The 23,929-nt window shown below is 40.0% G+C and overlaps 1 protein-coding gene across 1 annotated transcript in view; it reads left to right on the forward strand.

Annotated features, from left to right (window-relative positions):
* Positions 1-277: 277 nt before the first annotated feature.
* WDFY3 (WD repeat and FYVE domain containing 3) overlaps positions 278-23,929 on the forward strand; it is a 145,710-nt gene continuing 122,058 nt past the window's right edge. Inside the window, exons 1-2 of the mRNA XM_050895386.1 lie at positions 278-324; positions 21,202-21,412. Coding sequence (XP_050751343.1) covers positions 21,233-21,412 — 180 coding nt within the window. The 5' untranslated portion in view covers positions 278-324; positions 21,202-21,232. The remainder of the gene's footprint in view (positions 325-21,201; positions 21,413-23,929) is intronic.

Here is a 23,929-nt window from a genome sequence, read left to right on the forward strand (position 1 = left end):
CTCAATGAGTATCATTTAATTGGGAAGATAATGCTTGTTTAAGCTTAATGCTGTGTGTCAATTTCTATTTTGCTACAGCTGCTTTTCCAGGAGCTATTTAAAAGATTTCTTAGGTTTGTGAAAGTCCAGTTGTCATAGGAGTGACTACTCTTCTATTTCAAAATGGCAAAGCTCTGTGATTTTATTGTCACATTTATATTCTAACCTTTTTCCCTTTTACTTTACCTAGTGCAAGAACAGCTTTGGTGTTGAAGAGAAACCTCGGAAAGGAATGGGCCCTGTTCTCTTGAAGCTGTTTGCCCTGATCCCAGGAATGCGGTAGAGGTTAGTGATGTGGATGCTTAAGAGCTTTTGTAGAAATTGCCTTTTGATTTGTAAATGGCACACTCTTTAATAAATTCTGTGTGAAGCAGTTCATTTGCCTGTCACAGGAAGAGAGTTAATTCAGGCACTGTCAGAACATGGTCAGTTTAAAATTGCTCTACACAAACAAAATTTAGGGTTTTGTTTATCTGTGTAGAAGCTGTAGAAATACATAGCTGGGTGGTCACAGAAAGTTGTGTGGTGTGATGCATGCTCAGAGTCAAGCTGTGTTAAACTTGGAGGTTTTAATTGATAAGTTTAAAAAAAAAAGTGAGAATGATCATAATACATGAGATCATAATACATGATTATTTTTTGAGTTTTTCAAGTCTCTCATTTTTATTTTGAGAGAAGAATACTCCTGCTTTTCAGTAGAATGACAGGCTGGGACAGGTCCATTTGTATTCACACAAAGGTAATGTTATCTCTACTTTTGCCTCGAGTGACTTGTATTTTGGTTTTATATCCTAGTTTCTTTGGATTATGTACAAGCTGGGTAGACTGCTTGCTGTGAGTGTTCTTCCCAATAGCTATATAGTCCTGCTACAAATATTATGGCCTGCAAGAGGCTTCCTCTTGCAAATAGAATATTCAATCTAGTTTACTTTCAAATTTTTATAAAGCTAAAGAGGATTAAGTGGATTTATCACCTGATGGATTTCTTCTTAATTAGTGAAGTCAAAAAAGCTTGTATAACTATCAAATTCAGTAAAGCTTTGTTTTGCTGATGAAAAATGAATGTAGCAAGTAAAATTTCATGAAACGGGGTGGGGGGAAAGAAGTAGGCATGTTGAAGTGCTCCTAAGCAAAGAAGTCAATTTCCATAGGAGCAGTTGAGTTAAAATCTGTTAAACCTGTCTGGTTACTGTAAAGGATTTCTAATCTTTGTTAGCTTACTTTAAAAGCATAGATGTGTGTGGTGTGGCTACTGAAGAGTAATGTCCAAGCTTTGCTAGGACACCCTTTAACATATAGACCCTTTTGGAGCAAAAAGAAAAAAAACACAGTGGAAAAAAAATGCTGCAGCACGTCACAGAAAATGAAGAGGTTACCCAGTGGAAAAAGACCCGTTAGTACAAGGAAGCGCTAGGTGGCCTTGCTCTTTGAGGCATGTAGAGCTTTACAACTGTTCTTGTAAGTGGTGCCATTTCTTATGGAGAGCTTTAGTTATTTATATGTTCTCACCATCTTTATCCTACCTGATATAAAACTGAGAGTTGTAAAATGTTCAAGGGGAGGTATCGCTTCTAATTTAACAAAAGCACACAGAAAGACAAAAACCCCAAAACACATCCTTCCATATGAAATCCCACATTCCAACATCAATGCTTTCATTCTAGCTATGTGCTGCTGCTTTAGTCTCCAATCTTTTATTTATTAATGAAAAAAAATTCTGTCCACAAGGGGGTCTGATAGAAATATGCCTTTTTTTTTACTTTCATAGATAATACCTTGCTCCCTTCAACCTATTGTGTTTAGATTTTATTTTTTTAAAATATATTCTACTTTATGGAGAATAAAAAAGATGAAAGGCTCATCTCCTCTCCCGTTAGTCTCCCTCTTGACTTAGTAAAAGCAGTTAGTTTCAAGCAGACTGTTGAATGCAGACTCTTTTGTGAATCTGTGAAGACTGCCTTATTAGTATCATGATCTGCTGTTCCGATGCTTATGTAGGAAATACTTCCTTGGCACTTTATGCATCCTGTTCTTCCAGTTCCGAGGACATGCAAGAACTGGCAGAGCTTATTAGCTTGGGTTTAGCGCTGCTGTGGTTATATTCCTTTCAGACCTGAGTGCTATATTTGATTCAGTTAGGCTCTCTGTGGCGCCATGTTGAGTTTCTTTCCAGCTGTAGCATGACTTACCTGCAGCTACATGGATAATAGTAAAAGTCGTGATGCAGTTTATAAACACACAGAAGATAATGAGGTAAGGGAAGACAGCCAATCAACGTGAATTTGTCAGGGAGAAAATTATATCAAGCTGATCAGTTCGCTTCCTTGACAGATTAATTTGATTACTGCATAAGGGAGGGAAGGGATAGAAGTGATACCACTTGAAGTGTATAAGGTTTTGAAGGATGTTCTTTTGAATGTAATACATGTAGTGATTTTTTAAAAAATGGGATCTTCCTTAAATCGCCATACTGCAGGAGCAAAATTTATTAAAAATGGTTCAGTGGAGCTATTAACAGAGATTCGGGATCACCTGGAAAGGCATTTGAAGTAGGCTTCCTTACTAGCTTGCTGTGCCTGGATTTGTCAGTAATGGCATCCGTGTTTTAGATGGAGTAGAGTCTACTTACAAAATGTGCAAATGATGTCAGTTTGGGAGTAGACGGTATGGGCATCACAAAGGGTTTATATTAAGGTGTTTGACTTTGTAATTGGGGTAAGCTAAGTGTTTGTGTGTGTTCGTTTGACCTGACTCATCCAATGTTTATTTGTTATACCATAGTAACTCAGTGTATACAACCTAAGTATATTGAGCTTACTGAGTTGGATGGCCTCTTTGAACACTCTCTTTTATTTGTGGTACTTTTCTATCCTTTAGTAAAATTACAGCACTGAAATCTATTACTTGAAGGGAAGTGGTTCTTACCTTAAAAAATGGTGTATCTGGATTTGAGGTCTTGGGACACCACTGAGTTACACATGTGGAAGGTTAGCAACACCCTTGGAAAGTCCCAGGATTTTTCTCTTGTGCTGGAGGGGAGCAGAAGGTTAGGCACTGTGGAGTAGGCAGCTGCTTTTGCAGGCTTCTAGCAGTGCCACCTCCCTACCTTTCCACCGATGGCATAGTAACAGATCCAGTTAAGCAGCTAACACCAGGGCTGCCTCCCTCTGTTTGGTCTCCGTAATGCAGCTTAAGCAGCTTGCTGGACTCTGAAAGCAGGCTGCTCCTGCAGCCCCTCTTCTGTTTTTGCATTTCTGTGTGCACAGTCCAAAACATACGCTGCTGTCTGAGTGGCTGTTTGAGGTTCAGGAAGGATTCAGGTTCAGGTTCGGGCAGGGGGCTGGGAGAAGCAGTGCTTGAGAAGTTCATGATGTGGACAGTTTTTTGGCTTGTTGAAGATGTACATGAGGGAAAAATAACTTTTGTATCCTTTTTGCTAGGTTGCTGGAGGAGTTACCAGTGCTTCCCTCAGCACCTCAAGCTTTTTTCCTTGCAGGACTTTGCCCTAATGGTTGTTTATTTGTAGTCTGCCACAGAGAGAAAATGTATGAGTAGGGAGGTGTGACTGTATTTTTTAAGAGCTTTTGTAAAATAAGATATGGAATGTAGAAATAATTGTCATCTGGGATGGCGTTAGAGAATTCTGACATACTGCTTTGTTTTAAGCTCCCTGTGATAGAAAGGGATGTTTGCGTGCCGTGCTTTTGCATACACAATGCACTTCCCGTAGTTGTCAGATTACAGTGAAAGATTGATTTGCTGGCTCCCTTAAAGGTAAGCACCAATATTTCACACTGGGTCAATAATTTTTGCTAGAGATAGATTAACGCCTGAAACTCCCTTTGACATGTTCCCATCTGTTGGTGATGCCATAGTCTCTTATGGATGTGAAACGTAGCGAGGGAAAAAATTATCTCTGTTGAGGTTAATTTTGTGGAGATGCTGCTCTCTGGTTCTGTAATCCCTGCGGCTGTTTTCCTGACTTCTTGGAGTATGGCTCTCGCTCTTTGGTATCCTAGCAAATGTTTTTCTAGCAAAACTACAAATTAAGTTGATAATAGATACACCTTAGCAGCAGACACCTGGTGCACTAGTGGTGTAATTGGAATAGCAAGAATGCTGTGAATGTTTCATGCTGCATCTTATGTACTAAACAGAGGGTATTGAAAGAGCTACTACTGATATGTGATAGCCTGTGAAAGGCAAGCCTTAGGCAGTCCCTTGGAAAGACTCTAGGTCCTATGAATTGAAACAAACTGGAGGCATAGTAAACCTAGTTCTAGAACTTTCTCTCGTTTGATTATAACTTCAAAAAGCTGCCAGGGAGAAATCTCAAAGACATGTTCCTGTAGATGCAGGAATAACTGTTGAAAGTGCTTGAAGACAAAACCCTGTGCAGCAATTTTTATGAGTGAGGAAATAACAATAGAGAAGTGGGCTGCCATCTTGCTGTATTGCAGCAAGAGTCTGTTAGAAATACTGTTTACTCTTCAGTGTTGCTAAAAGGTTACTACTTTTTTAAGAAAAAAAAAAAGGGAAGACAAAAAAGTCACCCTTGTAATACCTGCGTGAGAGAAGTGCTAGCAAGAGGCTACTACTGTCTGCTTTGCTCTATGGTTCAGGATGATGAAACTTTTTCCTGTGGTAGTGATGGATATCTTACTACATCTTCCATTTAGTCCTCTAATATGGAACTCCTGCACAAATACTTCCTCTAATAGGGAATGTACAGCTACTGTGAAAGGCCCTGTACCTTACACTGAAGTGCATCTTTGCTAGTGAGTTGACTTTGTTGCTTCTGTGCAATTTGTCAGAGTTGAACCGGTCACTCTTTTGAATGATGCCGTCTCTTGAACTTGGTAACAAGAGTGAAGTCGGCACTGTGACTGTGTGGTTACTTTTCAGCATGCGGGATACACTCTTGTGCCGAAGGCTCTTGTTATCCGGATGGGTTGTGGGAATGTGCGTGTCTGTTTGTATGCATTTTATATAATATGTAGCAGTATGTGAATAAATCCCTTTACTTCAGGTACCTGAATATTGCTACCCCTCTGAGCTCTGTGTAAATTACTCAGCTTTTAGAGCATCCTTTCTTTGTTCACATAACGGCTGTTACTGAATAAGTTGATGTAAAAAGCCCAAACACCTTCCTCTTTCTCTCACTCCTTGTTCCTAGATTGAGCAACCTGGAGTGCGTACTTGAGGGAACATCTGCAAATTCTGACAGGGAAGTAAAATCAAATTAGGGAAAGGAATGTATGCTAAAAATGTAAAGGAATATATGAACATATAAGAGAAGAACCCTTTGCTGTGGTACTATTGTTGCAATTAAATCCTAGCATTGAGTATTTATTTACCTAATTTTTTAATGTGTTTTTGTTTGGCAACATATTGCTGGCTTTCACTCTGTTTATTGCATCATGCTTGTCTTAAAAATAAACAAGAGTAGTTATCCTCATTCTGTGCACTGCTTACTGTCAAAGCTTAAAAGGGACACGAAACTAGGGAAAAGGGATAGCGTTGAAAAAGTTGTGTCTTCTCACTTGTGGAGAGCAAGTTCTGTCCCCAGGTTCTTTGCATCCAGAAATGGCCAAGCACTGTGCAGGATGTCCAAGTGAGTCCAGACACTTTCACAGATGCACTGCAGAAGCCAGGACTTGTAATAAATAAGTAGTAAGTAATTTCTGTAGCTGTAAATGACATTGCAGCGCATTTGATATACAATTACTGTCTTTGTTTTTTTTGCTTGTTGTTGTTGATGTTGTTTTTTCCTCCAGCAAGGAAGGATATTTCCTTAGTGTGTGTATTGTATGTATGTGTAGATGAATCCAAGAGGAGAATGGAAATAAACTCTGCTTCAGTAGTTGTGCTTTTACTATGTGGATGTTCAGGCTCTTTTCTGGGATAACCTTAGTTAAAAAGCAGTGACCACTGTAATCATTTGAGCATCCTTCTGTGGCACTGGGAGAATTTTTTTCAGAGAGCTGCAGCTTCAATCCTAATTTGTTTTCTGTACCTTTGGTTATTACTGGAGAAAGGGGCTAGTATAGTGGCAAGACATAACATGCGAGTAACCATAGTTATTGAGAATGGATTTCCTTGGGAAATCCTACAACTTCTGAACTGTTGTTGTTGTTATTAAAACAAAACAGCTGGCAGTGTTGATCTGAACCAGCTGTTCTATATTGTGTGGTGCTGTGCATGAAAATAGCATTGCAAGCTAGAATAGTAAACACTTTAAAAAAAAAAAAAAAAAAAAGGGCAGAAAATTTAAAGTTAGGAAGACCCACATTGCATCTGATCTAGATTCTGGTGAGAAGTGTCTCTTGCACTCCTTTTATTTTTCCAGAATAATTAGTTCTATTGTAACTGAAATTTAAACAAATTTACTTTTCTATGAGATAAGAAAAGCAGGAAAAATGTTGTCTTACAAATTCATTTGTAAGCTGTGATACATCATTCTCATTTGCAGTGACTGTGTTGCAGACCAGATGTCTTTTTACTCGAGCATACGGTTTTTCGTCTCGTTCTGCTGCTTGTGTGATTTTTGACTTATTTTTGTAAAGCAGCTGTATCAGTTATTGTGGCCTGAGCGTTGTAAGGCAGAAGGAGGAATCCCTTCCCTTCAGCTTTGCAGTTCCTCCCCTTCCCGCATCCCCATGCTGGCCGGGAGGGACCAGCTGCACTCCATGATCAAACCAGCCCGGGCGCTGGTACAGCAGGCGCTGGTACAGCCGGCGCTGGGGGATGGCGGCGCAAAGCTCGGGAGGCCTGCCTGACTGCCAGAAGGATGTTTACTAACGATGGGCTGGCAGTGGCTTGTAGGCAGAGGAACTTGCCGTCTCCTATTAGTAATATCTTACAAGGAGAGGATTTGAAACCTAAGATGCTTGCACTGAAGTTCAAGAATTCGAGGTAGGATGAGACCTAAATGAGTACAAACTACTTGTACTTCTTTGCATGATACTTTTTCCCCCCGAGACTAACATTTAATTACATGAATAGCTTCTGTGAAGTTGTACTTCTTGTTGTCAGACACTTCTGGAGTTGCACTTGCTGTTATAAAGAGAAACTGAACCAAATGACAAGCTGAGATTTAGTCAAAATATAGTGATATTTTGAATAATGTAAGTAATTGTGCATAATTTTCTGTGTTTAGGATGTTGGCTGTACAGAAATAAGTGAAAAATAGGCAGATCACATTTGTCATGCCACGTAAGGAAGAAAAGAATTGATTTTAGTTTGTCATGTGCATAGTTTTCAAAATACAGCTAATACAAGTCTTCTCAAGTGTGGTAGTTCTGCTGTGAAGCAAGCTTGTTATCGACTTATATTAGACAATGTTCTTGGAAATGTGGCAAAGTTGGAGAAGAACGCATCATATTAAAATAGTAATTTGCCTGTCTCTTGAGTGCTATAGGCTTCATTTTTTCTCTTTGAGTAAGAGAAGCTCACTTTTTGGGGATTTCTAGCTGTCCTATTTATTCTTGCAGTATACTGTATAAACTTCTGTCAAGAAAGCATTTATTCACTGTGAAATATAGCTTTCATTTTGGCATTATTGCCAAGCAAGAATAGAACATGGGTAATGGAGAGGAAAACAAAAATAGTTTTGGAAGTATTTATGGTAAATAATACATACACCAACCCCATTACTGGCAATAAAAAGTAACCTAAATAAGCATGGATTTTTGAAGATGTTGCAGGTTTGTCCCTGTATGAGAGACACCAACTTTAATGTCCAAGAATATCTACACCCACTCCGGTCATTTAATAAGTGTGCTAGTGAACACCAGAAAAAAATTTTCAGCAGTGCTAAATGCTTGATTGAAGAACTGGGGAGAACAGGAAGAATACATTCGCTTGAGCAATTAATGTTGCTTTAAAAGTCTGCAGTTTTAGTCTGCTTTGTAGGTTTGTGTTTGTGGTTTGAGGCTTGTTTGGTGTGGGGTGTTTTGAGCTGTTTTCTGTGAGGAAAGATTCACAATCGGCTATTTTGTCTTTACTCTTCACTCTGTGTGAAGCTCCTGAGAAGTGTCTCCATGTGCAATGTGGGGAGGCTGTTTCCAAAGCCAGGGCTTGGAGCCCAAGGTGAAGTCTAGCTCTGCCTGAAGTCCTCAGGGCACAATGTGGTGTTTGAAGGCTGAAGATGAGACTGAGAAGGGTGGATCTGCAATCTGTGGCTATCATCCCAAGAGGATCTTCCACCACCCAACAGTGAGGGGGCGGAGGAGGAGGAGGAGCAGAAGAGAGGGAAGGTGAGGAGAAAAGACAGTGCTTTCCCCCCATTGTTACAATACTTGCTTAGTTACATGAAAGATAGGAATCTTTACTGTTTTTCCCAGTGGCAATGTGTCTGAAGCTGGGGAAGGGTCTAGAGCACAAGTCCTATGAGGAGCGGCTGAGGGAACTGGGGTTGTTTAGCCTGGAGAAAAGGAGGCTGAGGGGAGACCTTATCGCTCTCTACAGCTACCTGAAAGGAGGTTGTAGCGAGGTGGGTGTCGGTCTCTTCTCCCAAGTAACAGGTGATAGGACAGGAGGAAACAGCCTCAAGTTGTGCCAGGGGAGGTTTAGATTGGATATTAGGAAAAATTTCTTCACCGAAAGGGTTATCAATCACTGGAACAGGCTGCCCAGGGAAGTGGTTGAGTCACCATCCCTGGAGGCATTTAAAAGACGAGTAGATGTGGCACTTAGGGACATGGTTTAGTGGTGGACTTGGCAGTGTTAGGTTTACAGTTGGGCTCGATGATCTTAAGGGTCTTTTCCAACCTAAATGATTCTATGTTGTATGGTATGCAGCACTTGGTTCCAGTGGAGCTCAGTGGATGTCTTTGGACCATCCTAGTTTCAATGTAGGGGAACCCTATCTAAGAAAAGTCAGTTCAAGAGTAGTCCATTAAATGCCATTGTCCACGGTGCCCAGCTTCCCCATGGTGTTTATAGAGGGGCCTTTGCCTGGGGATGTGTAGGGGGTGGTCAAGTTCAGCAGCTTCCTGTTGGGTGCAAACACGCAGTGGAATAATGCAGTAGTTGGAAGAGATCGGTTATCGTCTAAAAGGCAGTAGTGGTGTGTATGCAAGCATTTCTACTGCTTTTCCATACATCTCTGGTCTGAATTGCTAATTATAAGGTCTTGGGCTGTTTCGTTTTGTTTTGCACTTAGGAATACTATGAATGTGCAACTTAAAAGAGGTAGTGATCATTCACCCTTATTTGCTTCCTATTGCTTCAGAAATAAGCAAGTGTGTGCGCCCAGGGTTTAATGCGGATTTTTAACGCTGATACACTGCTGTTTCTGGTGCACTCTTTCTGACTAGATGGTAGCAGAGAGGAATCTTATTACATCAGCCAAGCATGTGCTGGTAGGATCATTTTGTTGTTTTTCTTATCCAGGTTGTTAGAAACAATGGCAGCTCTATGGAGACAAATTTTACAGGTAATGGGCTTCTACTTACTGCTCTTTCATATGTATATTTCCTAAAGGCAGAAGAAATGTTCTTCTTTTGGGTATATAAATGGCTGTTTTACATGGCTGGAGGAAGTTCATGCTTTAGATAGCTGTTGGGAAGAAACAACACTACCACCATCACCACTACCACCATCACCACCACCACCACAACAAACGGGGGCCCACTTTGGGTAATACTACGCTCCTTTTAAAAAAATCTGGTGGCTTTTTTAGCTAAATATCAGAACTGTGCTTAGACTCACTATTGTCATTACTGAACATGCTGTTTGGGACTACCGTGTTCAGTGCATGGCCTTACTGCTTAGATGTAACAGCCTGTTCCAAGTTCACAGGTTTGCCTCCCCATCTGCCCCTTGCCTGTTACTTGGAAAGGCAAACAGACCAAAGCACTCTTCCCCATTCCTAATAACGGCTCATTGTTTCATTGTTGATTCTAGTAGAATAACTTTTCTAGGAAGGCTTTTTTACTTCGCTTGTTTACTGCTAATGCAAGAGCCGCCCTCTGGAACAGTGGTTTTTTTTCCTATGCCTTTGTTGACGTCTGCATGCCAACCAAGCACACGCTTATCTCATCAGATCCCAGATTATTTTGCTTTTTTGTTTGTTTGTTATTTTGTGCCCCCCTGCCCCCCCCTTTTTTTCCCCATGGGCTTCTTAGCAGCATTTCCTCTCCTGAATGGCAAGGTTTAGTCATTGCCATGCAGTTCAGGTTGGCAAAGTAAAATTTCAGTTCTGCTCTGTTCCCAACGGGCTGTAACTGGCATTCTGTTTGTCCAATTAATGCAAATCAGTTTATTCAAGCCTTTTGAAAACACAAAACCCCAAGAAAAACGGCATTCAAAGATGCTCAAGATATTTTACCATGGAACATAGCAAGAACTCGTTAATTAGAATTTTCTCTCCAAAAATATTGAGGAAGCAAATAGCCTGTTCTCTTTGGTTTGGTTTTTTTAACCAGTTGTTACCTATCTTTATAGTATTCAGCAAACTTTTCATGATATTGCATAGATTAGTTGTTTTATAAGCTTTTGGTGTAATGTTCTGATTCTGAATAATCTATCAGTTCCTCCATTTCAGCTGACTTTGCTGAGGTGCAAATATTTCTGAGATGTTTCAATTCTTCCAGCATGTGTTCAAAACCAGAACGATGTTTCAGTACTTGCTTTCCTCCAATATGTTTTTCAGCTGTAGGTGTTAATAGCAGTACTGAGGTTTGCAGGATAATTTGTGTGCTTTTCTGTTGTCTTGCCAGCTAGCAGATGTGAATGGGGATCATTCACACCTGCAAGAGTGTCCAGTTACAAAGTTCCAGATTAACACCAATCTGGTAAATTTTAGTTTCCATAAGTAATCTGCTGTGTTTATAATGTATGCAAACATTATGAGAAACGTTATGTATGAGAACATTGAAAACCAGAACTTTTATTCTCTCCGTCTGAAACCTGTTAGCTTACTAGGCACAATTTTCCTATAAATGAGTGTTCCAAAAATACATGTCAGTGGAGAAATTTCTCCTATTTTTTTTGTTATCTTTTGTGTCTGTGCTCCAGCCAACTTGGACTTTTCTTCTGCCTGTCAGGATTTTTGCATCGCACACATTTTTGTCTCCTCAGTTACCATGTTTCTCTGGTAAATAGTGTCCTTTGCACTCCTTGAAGGAGAGGAGGAATTGTATGCCCAGAACTAGTTCAGACTTTGTTGCAGTCAGGGTTGGATTGCCATCTTGAGACCACACTGGAACAGGTCAAAGGAGTGCAAAAAATACCACAGCAGTATGATTACACAAGCATGAGCAAATAGTTTCTCGGAGCCTGAATGTCTGTGAATGAACCACCTGAACGTGCTAACGCAGGTGTCTCTAGCATAATACCTATATAGAGCCACTGCTTTGATCTTTACTGTAACTGATCATTAGGGTTAATGAAACATGGTAAGATTTTTTTTTTCTGGAGTGACCATTCCTCATCTCCTAAAGCAGAAAGTCTTCTTTTACACATGAAGAGTTTTATTTGGTCTTCAGCCCTGCAATGGCAATATATTTTGCCTTGCACAAATAATTTAAAACGTTCTTCTGGCATAAATACTACCTTTTTTACCCAACCTAAGGAGATGCCATGGAGCAAACAGTTTGAGGTATGGAATTCCAGACTTCCTTCACGGCTAGCAAATCCGAACTGGTTTTTGGAGATCAGATCTGTGTTTATATGCAGATGAAGTGATTAAAGACTTTGCATTGAAATTCACAGGTGAAGCTGTGTAGAACCCAGCAGTTAAATGTGGATTTCAGGTAGCCTTAGGGATGGACTGTATTTCTTGGTCTTGTTTTGTGAAGGGACGAAGGACAGTCTATACTGTTATAGGTACCTCAAAGATGAGGTTTTCTGCACCTCTTAGTTGGACGTTGATGCAATATTTATTACATGCTATTTGGCTTCTGAAATGTGAAAATTACTCATGAAATTTCCCTGACCGTTTTCAAAAGCCACTTTTAAACAAGTGGTGGATGTATCTCTTCAAGTGCTTACAAAAGCAGAATTACCTTTTGGTTCTCGGGGTAGTGTATGGTAGTTCAAGATGAAATGAGAATTCATCTTTCATTTTAGTTGAAAAAGATGTAGAGTAAAAAATGCAAAGGCAGAAACCTTAAATTAATATGTGTGGTCAGTCTAAATAGCCTATATTTGAGCTTTCTGGCAGTTTGCTTTGTGGGCATTTGCAATTCTTTAGCTTGATTATCAGTTTATTACTGAGCTGAAAAATGGGAGTCCTTAAGTCTTGTTAAAGGCTTGCTTAAAGAAAAGCGGTACTGAGAATTGTGTTCGTGCTGATGACAGATCCTAATGTGTGCTAAATAAAGATGTAGGAAGCAATTTTATCAGCATCCAGCCAAAAATCATGTTCTAGATGCTATGTGGACAGTTTTGCTCCTGCTAGGAAAAGGCGGCACACGTGCTTGCTTCCTCATGAGCTGTCTCTTCTTTGCTCTCTGTAAAACTGACTTGTAGCTCCTTCCTGTTTGATAAAGCTAGGAGCTTTGAGTACCATCCCTAAATATCTATGAACAATGATTTTAATCACATCCTTTACCTCCACATGTGCATCGGTAGTCCTTCATGCTAGGTAACTTGTTCTGTGCTATTGCACTAAAAAATGAAGTTGAAATAGGCTCTTCAGTTGCAAGGGCATAATGGATGGTGGGTCTGCACTTGAGATCTTAGTTGTCTGTGCTTTTCGTGTACGGAAATAGAAGCGAAGAAAATTGATGCAACTTGAACTGTGGTTTGGAGAAGTACTACATATTGTTTTCAGCTGTGGTAGGATTTAATACTTTGTTTTACAGGCTTATGTTTCAGAGGTGGTGGAAGAAATGTTTATAGCTTGGAAATACTAAAGTACTGGTAGTAATTTTGGGAAATAAGATTTTGTGGCTATTAAAGAATTAGAAAATGCAATTATAGGGTTATCTTCTAGACATAAGCTATACACTAGTAAGTCAGGAAAAAATAGGCTATATGCAGAAGTAAAAAGCAGTACTTTATTTTCTTATTTGAACAAAATGAAGTGCAAAAACTTGATATAACTGAAGTTCAGTTTAAGTTAATACTAAATAACAAATACATGCATTATTATTCTTTAGCGAGGCAGCTTTCCTCCATCCCTGCAGCACAGGTCAAAAGTGTCACTTATTTAATTGTTGTCCTTCTTTTTCACTGGATATAAAACATTAACCTTCAAGAGAGTACAAACCACAGGAAATGTACTCTATCAGCACTTGCTATTATGTGTCATTATCATGAATAATTTGTGGGAAATGGACCTAGAAAGAAGACTGATAGTCTATGTTTTATATCTGTATCTTTCTCACTAACCAGTTAAGTTCTTCATATTCGTTGAAGTATTAAGAATTTTTGTTTGCAGCAATGTCAAGGCATTAAGGTCAGACTGAGCTTAAGAATAGCATTTCTAATGTTGCAAGTAACAAAGGAATTGTATCTTTAACTACTCATCTGATTTGAGTTCAGAGAACAGGAAAAACATGTCCTGAATTAGGACAGCAAGCCTTTTTTTTTTCCTTTCTTTTTTTTTTTTCCCCTTCCCTTCCCTTTTTTTTTCCCCTTCCCTTCCCTTTTTTTTTTTTCCCCTTCCCTTCCTTTCTCCCCCTTTCTTTTTTGAGATGTTAAAGCAAAAAAATAACTGCATTGAATTTTCCAGTTTGGACATGACCTGTGAACTGAAAGAGAGACCTCTGTGAGCATCTCTTCAACCTGTAGAAACAAAACAGTATTTCATTAGGTTGGCCTCTGCACTTATATTCATCTAAAAGAAGGAAGGTTAAGCTTTCAGGTGATAACATAAGGTTCCTTGAGATAAGTTTTAAAATATTTCAGTGCAAAGGGAAAAAAAACAACCACAAAAGCCACAACCCTGAAATAATACTGCGACCTTGCAAATCCTTGTCTGCACACTTTCCTTAATAATACTTTGCAATACAAAAATTGGAGTGGGAGTTGATGGTGTTTTCTTGTTGGGAGGATTTCTTAATGAAATAGTTCCTGTTTTAACCGGGTGACTAGCTGCTTAACAAGAGGAAAACTTAGTACAGGAATAGGCACTTTTATTACTGAGTCGGCACGCTGGCTTTGCTCCAGGCCCTGTCTTACAGGGACCAGGCGATATTCCCCAAATGAGCGCGTGCTAGTTCAGTCCATCAGGGAGAGCTGATGGCTTCCTTTTCAGCATCACAGCTTCCTTGTGCATGATTTTCTTTGTGTGTAAGTAGCTGGTTTTTGTTTGGTGGTGAGGGAATGGGAGGAAGTAGTTGTGTTCCTCGCTTCCCCTCCTGCTGATGTTTTTGCCTACAAAGAGAATTTATTATTCCTGTTCAGTTCTAAGGACAAATGGATGTGTATCTAGCCTGTAACAGCTCCTTATTGTTTCTTTTGAAGGTCAGAAAACATCCTTGTTAATAGTGCATATTGATGATCATCTTCAGAATGTTAGTATTAACTACATGGGTAGGGAATCTTAAAATCAGGAAAGAAATAACAGATGTAGTGTGGAGGGAAATAACAGGTGTGGTATTTAATGATCATAATGGACTTCTGTGATTCATTGTAGCAACAAGACTTATCTTAAGTTTCATTTTCCTGAGATAGTTGGGGTGGAGGTGTGCACTGGTGTCCCATTATAATCTGCAAAGAAAGAAATTGATTCCTGTTTCACTGCTAAGCTGCTGATGTAATACCAATATAGTGCCTAGAGAAACACTTGTGACTGTAATTACGAAGCAGATAATTACCTAGCTGCTTATTTAAATAACACCCTTTTGGAACTAGATGCACAGCTTGGACCTGTAATAGCTATTGTGAAAATAAGTGTGTCTCATGCAGCTTCTGTCTTGTCTACTTTTTTTCCTTCACAAATGTTTTGATAGCTCCAGCAGTATTACCCATACATTATCATACCCTAACTTGTGTTAATGATTATGTGTGTGTGTTATGTTTTTCTTGCAGTGACTGTCTTTGACTTTGTAAGTTGTTGGTATTTTATGTAACACGATTTATGATCATTTGTCCAACATCTTCCACTAACAGTAGGAAACACTTTAAAATATTATTTTAAAGGGTAGAAGTAACCTCTTTGCACTAACTCCAGTGAAACTTCTCGAGAATCTCATGGGTTCAGCTTGTAGGATTCCCATATAAATTTAACAGAAAAGTGAAGAACTTGGTGAATGGGTTTATATCAGAGCTGCTCAAACGGGTCAGCCTCACTTATGCTCATGGGAAAATGTGCAGCTATCTGACAGCCAGTGGAAGAAAGCGAAGGGGTTGTTTAAGTAAGGGTGCTCATGCTGTGCCTTTACTGTTTGCTTAATTTCTTTGCATGGAGACTTTTCTACTTCTACCACTAGGAGAAAACAGCAATGTGTTTTACAAGAGGAACATTTTTATTGTTGCTGTCTTTGTGCATGTTTGAAATCTACTCATCAAGTGTCTTATTTTAGTTGTAGTCTATACAGAGCATGATGATATGCAATTGCCATTAATTCACCTTTTTAGCTCAAGTAGCAGAAGTTGGGTGCAGTGGGTCAAACTGCTTCAACTCACCTGATAAACCATGTGCCTGTCATTGTGAGGCTGCATTATAGAGCTTCCACTTGCTTAGTTTGCTCTTTCAAAATAACTTCTAACTTCTTACTCAGCTTAAAAAAGCCAAAGACTCAACAACTGGACTGTCCAACTCAAAGGTTCCCTGTGAGGAGTGTGCCTGCTTGGACCTGCTGGAGGAAGTAACTCATCAGGGCTGTGTAGTAAAGAACATGTGGCTGGACCAGGGTGTACGTGCTGGAAGAGGGGACGCGAGGCAGGGAAGAGCTTCCTTTCCTGAGAACCAGCTTCTGTCCTTGCTTCTTCCACAAAACTCCTCATGAGGTTTTTGGAGCTGCTGTCTAATTGCATCCTTTGTGTACTGGGCGTCTTGCTTCGATATCACAAGCTGACAGGGAGAAGGACATCAGCTGGTCTCTAAGGGATACAACGCAAGCAAGAAGAAAGATTCAAGCATTACAAGATGCCACGTAGGATTAGCTACTCTCCAAAGTTTCTTAAACTAGATATCCAGATTATTAGACACCACCAATTTTAGTGTAAGTTGTGTGTGTCTGTTCATTGTATGTATATTAAGGCTGTTAACACGCCTGTGCTGTAGGGCAGATTTATGAAAATAAGTTGATTTAATAGCTGTGAGGCATTCTGATCTGGCAGTGATGAGCAGGAGAGAAGAACCCATGAGGAAGTGCATCGCTGTGTGTGCAGAGCAGGCTTTCAGTCCAGGTTGCAGTAACCAAGGTGTAGCATCATGCTCGGAGGGATGAAGTAACAAAATACTGAGCAGCTGCTCGTGAAGCGAGGGCTGTGTCCAGCCTGTCTGCTGAGAGAGGCAGGAGGCCCTTTGGGGGACTGTAGGAAGTAAGCGTGCAATTTAAGACTGTACTGTAATGCATGCGCAGAGCCAGGGCAAATTCAAGCTCTAGAAGCAATTGCAAGACAGGTGTTCCCTAACTTGTGAGTTTGCTTCTCTTAAAGTTCTTTCACTGTAGGCTTTTGCTGTGCAGGGCGCTTGATTGTCATGTGCTATAAGCAAGCAGTTGTGAACAGGTGACTTGACTGTTACTGAAAATGCTGGAATACTTTCATTTTTGGCATTAAGGAGACTGCCAGGCCTTAATGCTGAATTCAAGTCATGTGTGGTTGTTACAGCTGACTGTGAAGACTGTGCAGATGCTTTCACTTAGTAGAATAGGAAGGTCCTTTCTTCTAGATATTTTTTGTTTGTAGTAAAAGGTTTAGGTGTACTGCTTTCTCTTCCACAGGCCTAAGCCTAAACAAAGAAAACCTCAGTCAAAATATTTATACAGGACATAGCAGCAACATACCACTGTCCTTTCACTCAGTGAACTTGTGTTATATTTAATGTATCGTTCCTCCGAAGATTTTAGTTGGTTTCGGGTTTTTTTTTTCCTTTATTTTAGATGAGCTTAAACATCTCAATGTTTTCATAGGATAAGTAAGTTCTGGTACTGAGATTCACAATGAGGAAGCTTTTGCCTGCTGTAAACCATGAATAATCCTTCTCAGATGTCTAAGATTTGGGCCTAATGCTGGAGCTCCCAGAGCCCACAGCTGTCTTCCTTGTATTTCCATAGATAATCTGTGCTATGGTAATCAGAAAAAATATCACAGCATTTGGACTGGCAAAAATAAATCACAGAAGTTCTTTCAGATTTCATGTACAATACATTTCAGATGATGTTGCATGGAGCTCACACTAGCCTTTTTTCTAATAGGACAGAAACACAGTAGGACTCAACTCTGGAATAATTCCACAAGTAGTATCTACTCTGCTTGAAATTAATATATTGTGTACCTTCAAGTTGATCTGCAGTGGAATTGAGGGTAGACTTTACATGATTCTGAAGACTGAGAATGAGTGGAAAATACTGCCAGAAAAAGCTGATCCAAAGGGCAGATAACATCATGGAAGAAAAGCAGCATATATTGCAAAGATCTCCACGTGTAAATGTCAGTGTTACAACACCTGTCTTCACTTTTTACAGTGCAACATGGACTCCGTATCTGTGAAAAACATCAAGGAAGTGAATACTTCATAGTAAAGGATATTCCCAAAGCTGTGTCTTCTAGGAAGATTTTCTTGAGCGTTGCAGGCACATCTTTGGGACAGAAATCTGAACTTCTGTGTTATTGTGGTGTTTTGGTGTGGTGTTTGGGTTTGGGGTTAGTTTGGGGTTTTTTTTGTTTTGTTTTTGGTTTTGAGTTTTTTTGGGGGGTTGGAGTTCCAACTGAATTAAGTACACACATGGAATATATCAATTTTTGTAGTGTCTTTTGGTTACTTCTGGAAAAAAAAGAAAATGAAATTAATTTGGATGTTATTTACACTATGTTACATCCATTCTCCCCTCCTCTCTGCCCCACCTCTTACGCTGAGGTTGAATATGTGATTGTGCTGGGGAATAGGCTGGAGGGACCATGACTGTGTTGAGAAAGTGAGGACTACTTCAGTTGTTCTCTGCATTTGTCATCCCTCTGGGTTAAAACTGCCCCAGTGGAGGTAAATGGATACCATTTTGGAGAAGCCATCCTAGCAGGCTCCTGTGACACTGGGAAAATAGTGCATAACCTTTATTTGGACTTCTCTGACTATAAGAAAATTGTCAGATCTGGAACTACAACTGTGTGGCTGAACCAGTGCAAATTCCTTTTCTAGGTGTGCACTTAGGCTGAATAAAGCAATAGGATTTAAAAGAAAAATTGGCTGCACTAACAAAAGTCTACAGCAGTGGTGGATTCAGTGACAACATGCATTTTGGCTGTTAGATTTAGAATTCTCAGCATTTTGTGAACCATAAAAAGAAATTTAAAATATTGTCTTTAAAAGATTTTATGAAAAAGAAAATATAGACTTTTTTCCCTGCTGCTTAGGCAGTGAAGTTTTGGCTCTTTGAGCTCAGATGCGGTATTCTGTTAGTTTATGTGTTATTACAGTGAAAGAAGAGTTCCCAAACTGAAGAGTTTGGGAAAAGGTGTGGGTTTCTGGAGGAAACACCTCCAGAAACTGTGCTGTTTCATTTTTTAACTGCGTGAATCATGCTGATTTGGAGTCTGTTACCTCTGTTATTTCTTAGGGATGATATGCTAAAAGATGACATCCAGTTCTGTCTCATTTTTCTTCAAATGTGAAAAGCCAATGCAAATTCTCCAGCATGGGCTGACAGTTGCTGGCTTGTAGATTAGCTTAGCTTTTTTGATGACTTCTCGTTTCATAAACTGATTTTTTTGCATTGTACTAAAATGTTCGTTAGCATCAGTTCCTAATTTTTCCTCGCATGTTAGTGAAATGCTGTTTTGTGAACACGTTCTAGAAAGGTATTTGGTTCTTGGGTTAGAAAGAGAATATTTTTCTTTTGTTAATGCTTCTTATTAGTGGTTAATTATCTTCAGTTTTAAAAGTGTAGTCCTTGTTTGTAGCTGGTGTTATTTTCCTGGCTTTAGCACCCAACTACTGTCTTTCCTCACAACTTAATCTCTGGGTTTGAGTTTTTCAGTAATGGGTATTTTCCCTCTATTATTCTAATCACAGCACCTTTGGAATCATCACTTCTTCTTTTAATAATTGACCCTTCATGGTAACCTCTCTTTTCGATAATTTAAATAATTAAGTTCTTTAAGTTTCTTGCTGTGAGGCATTTTCTACCCTTGAATAATTGTTAAAGCTGTTACTGACCTTCGTTTTTCCAATCACCTTTAAGTGATAAGAGGTAGACATTACAGTTCTGTGGAGCATTTCATTGTCGGCCTCTTTAACTTCATGTATGGAGCTGAAACTCTTTCCCTGTTTCCCCCTTACTCCTTCCTTTACTTGAATGTAGTTGTGAGAATAGTCCCTTTTGCCACAGTGTCCAATTGGCTACATCTGTTGAGGGGTTTATCTGCTCTGACCCTCTCAACTCTTGTGCAAGGTCCTGCTTGATAGATTTCAGTCTCAACGTTCAGAAGATTTGGTCCGTGTTGTTTTGAAGACTAATACAGGGCTAAATACAGATGTTACGCCATATCTGTGAGATGTTTTAAAACACGTGGGCACCAATGACATGGTAAAGCAGAACCTCAGCAAGATGAAGCGGGACTTCAGAGCCCTGGGGGCATGAGTGAAGGGGACAGGGGCCCAAGTGATCTTCTACTTTATTTTGCCAATTAGAGATAGGGGTGCAGGCAGAGGTCGACACATCATGCAGATCAACACCTGGCTCTGTGGCTGGTGTCATTACCAGGGCTTTAGCTTCTGTGATCATAGGACGTTCTTCGATGAATACAGATTACTGTGGAGAGATGGGATCCACATACCTAGAAGAGGAAAGAGAATCTTTGCTGGCAGATTGGCTGACGTAGCGAATCATGCTTTAAACTAATGAGTTTGGGGGATGGGGTCCAAAGCTGGGACACTCGTGTACTCACAAGCAGCAGGGTGGATGAGTGCACCTACCAGAGCAGTGATGAATGTGCCCCAACCCTCCAAAAAGGTTCCACCAAAAAGGTGAGAGAGTTGACAGTCAAACTGAAATGCTTCTATACCAATGCACGCAGCGTGGGTAACAACCAGGAGGAGCTGGAAAGCTGTCATCTACCACTATCACTGAAACTTGGTGGGATGAATCATGTGATTGGAGCACTGCAATTGATGGCTAGAAACTGTTCAGGAGGGACAGGCAAGGAAGGAAAGGTGAGGGGTGTTGCCCTCTATGTTAAAAAATGGATTGATTGCACAGTGCTTTTTTAGAAACAGCAATGCACAGGTCAAGAGCTTATGGGTGAAAATTAGAGACCAAGCCAACAAAGGAAACCTCGTGGCTGGTGTTTACTGCAGACTGCGTATCAAGGGGAGGACGTTGATGAAGCTTTCTTACTTCAACTACAGGAAGCATCACACTTGCAGGCCCTGATTCTGCTAGGGGACTTCAGCCACCCTGACGTCTGCTGGAAAAGATGATCTTTAAAGGTCCCTTCCAACCTGGACCATTCTATGATTCTAAAACAAATTTCTTGTGCTTCAGGAGGGAGAAGACCAAGGTGTTCTTCTGCAGACCCAATAGCTGAGGTGTGAGATGAACAATAGGTCCATTGGATAGCCTTGTCTATTTGCCATAGGAAAGTCAGGAAAAAAATTAAGCATGCCTCTGTATGATAAAGCCAATATCTAAGAGAGTTTGAAGGTCTTGTTTGATTAGATTTTAAAGTAAATAACTGGTACTAATTTTATTTTAGAATTATTTTGAGAATACTTTGCAGTATGTAGATAACACTGCTGTAAATGCTGTGGAATGTGCACCAGAGAATCATAAAAATCATCTAATAAAAAGTACCAAAGCGTTTTGCGATGTTCAAGGCCTGGTCAGTCGTGCTTTGTGCCAAAGAGTATCGGATGTTTTCCTGTTTCAAGTTGTTGGCTTTAAATCCTCCAGGCATGTACTAATCAATGCCTAGCATAGCTAATGCTCTTAACTGCGGTGTGGTACTTACTGTGAGAGTGGGTGCTATATATTTAAAGGCTTTGATGGAATAATGCCTCAATCTGTTGTACTCAGTAAGTTCGTTTTCCTTTCTGAACAGGATACAAGGGGGCTTCCAGAAGTCAGTCAAGATGAATATGGTGAAGAGGATCATGGGCCGGCCACGGCAGGAGGAGTGTAGCCCCCAGGATAACGCACTGGGGTTGATGCATCTGCGTCGCCTCTTCACAGAGCTCTGTCATCCTCCACGGCACATGACCCAGAAAGAACAAGAAGAAAAACTTTACATGATGTTGCCGGTGTTTAACAGGGTAAGCTAGAGAATCTGCAAGAGGTGTTTTCTTTATTTGAAATGACTGCTCATGTTTTGTATTCCCAAGACCTTCGGTCCTAGCACAACAGAAGCTTTTCTTCCATTGGCATCCTTTCAATTTTCCCCTTCTCCTCACATAGTGTTGTGTTAGTGGATAAACCTGCCGTTGGAGATTTCCTTCTATTGTTGCTTTTTCTGAAGTACAATCCACAATTGCATGTAGACCGTCACAGAGCTTTTCTGCAGAGCTTGCTGTTATTACTGAATCATCTGATTTCCAACCTAAACTTACTCATAGCAGGTTTATACCCACTTGTTTGTGTGACAGCACTGTCCTTGAGTCTAAATAACTCTTCTCCCTTCTTTGCATTTATTGTACTGATGCATATTTAGAGATAACAATCATAATATCTCCTGTCAGATTTGGTTTTGCTAGGCTACGCGAGCCGAACAATTTTAATCTCCTCTTGTGATAAATTTTCTATATTCTCATCGCCCTTGTAGCCCTTTTCCTATGTATTGAGTCTGAATCCCTCTTGGACAAGGGGGATTTTGAACAAGCAATCTGTAGGGAAGATGTAATAGACACTTTTACAGTGCCATTCATATTTCACTACTCCATTCATATTTCACTACTCCCTTGTGCTCAGGCACCGAGATTTTATTTGAAGGCAGGAACATGACAACTGTCGCTGGAATTAATAGGAGCTAAATCCTCCTGACGTCTTATGTCACTCAGTTACTCTGCTGCTTCATTGTGAATAATAACTTTGATGGTAGTTTTAGGGTCTTGAAAGAGCAGTAGGTACAGATCTAGCTTTCCTTTTTTTTCCTGCTGTGATCTGAACCCTTGCTCCTGAAGCTCTTCTTGGGTGATGGATTTGTGCTTGTATATGCTACCGTGGAGAACTGGAATCATCCCAAAACTAAAATGCAGAAACTTGATAGGAAAATCAACTCAGCTTTCTCTTCTTTAGATTGATGTTTTGTTGAAAGTATGGCTTATGATGGTGTTAGACATTGAACTGCTTACATGCTGCGTAGAAAAATTAATCCTAGTCAAGGCATAGTATTAATAGGATTTTCAGTCTACTACATAGCATGCTTTAATGGATAGATCCCCTAAATGTCATTCTGTTGCCCCAGGTCTTATTCCTAGTTCTACTGGTAACCTGTTTTGTGAGTTTGTGAGAAGTAAGCTCAGTTCATCTGCTTCTTCTTTAATTTATCTGCTTGGATTGTATGCCCTTTAGTTATGGACTTTCTTAATTTGTTTTTACAAATTAGCAGAATGGAATCTTAATCTTGGCTTGAGCCCATGAAGGTTATTTTGATGCAGTTATGCTTAGAAATCTCCCTCTGGTGGTTACAGGTGGCTGATGCTTCTGAAAAAGGGAAGGTACCCACTACAGCTGCCTCAGCACTTAGTTGTAATCTGCAGGTGGAGAATAAATTTTTTCCTGGCCCTTGTGGTAGTTACTTGCAGTAGCATTGTATCTATGGAAATCGCAATTGGTGATATAACTGGGTTTAAGAAAAACTGGTGCAGTGATGCATGTCCTATTTCTGTACAGCGGTCTTTCCTTAGACTTTGATTAGACTTCAGAGATGAAAAAGAACAGTTAAGTTTTAATTTCTCTGTTGTTTCTCCCTTTTCTCTTTTCCCCCTTTCTTTCTTACTATACTTTTTTTTTCTCCTTTACACTGCTTGCTGGCTTTGTCCTAATTCTTGGTCCCTCCACTTGACCCTGTTGAAGTCTAGTTGTAGTTGCCTCATGTCTTTGCACCATTTGTTCTCTCTCACTGTCCGTCATTCAGCTTGTGTGTTGAAGCATTCTGAAAAATGACCTGGTAGCCCCAAGTTTTGTTCTTACTCTGTCAAAATCAGCTGTCGCCTAACTAGTCTCAGGTACCGTTTAGATTTCTTGAAAAGATGAATGGTTTCTGCGATTTCCATCTGTCTGAATACATTATGGCTACTCTTTTCTCGTAGATCCCAGTTTTTCACTTCTTTATCATAGTTTTTTCCCTCCCCAGATTCCCCATGTCTCTATTCTTTACAGAGTCCATCTGATTTTGTGGATGGGCTCTTTTCCCTTCTCTAAATCCTAGAGACTCTCTTGTTCCCTTCTTTACTGAGGCGAACTTGGTGCTGAAGACACACATTCTTCTGTGCTTGCCGAATGTTTTGCTTTTGGATCCTACCTGTGGTAGTCTCTCTTCCTCTTCCCTCTTGTTTCCTTGTTTGATTTTAACATCACTATCTGCAAACTCTGGCTGTTTTTAATATGTGACCTTCTTGGAGTTGTCCTTCTTGCCACAAATACAGGCTGTTGCCAGATGTTGTCACTTCAGTTTCCAGCCTCTAAAATCTGAATCGTACTCTGGCACACTGAGGGAAGCATGTATTGTTTGCGCTCTTTCACTTCCTTTCTCGCAGTCCTCGATAACCATTATCAGTTGTCAATGAACTGTTAGTGTAGCACAAACAAAACTGATTTCTATTGGATCAGTC

Source organism: Gymnogyps californianus, chromosome 4 (genome assembly GCF_018139145.2).
Source record: "Gymnogyps californianus isolate 813 chromosome 4, ASM1813914v2, whole genome shotgun sequence".
Taxonomy (NCBI): Eukaryota; Metazoa; Chordata; class Aves; order Accipitriformes; family Cathartidae; genus Gymnogyps; species Gymnogyps californianus.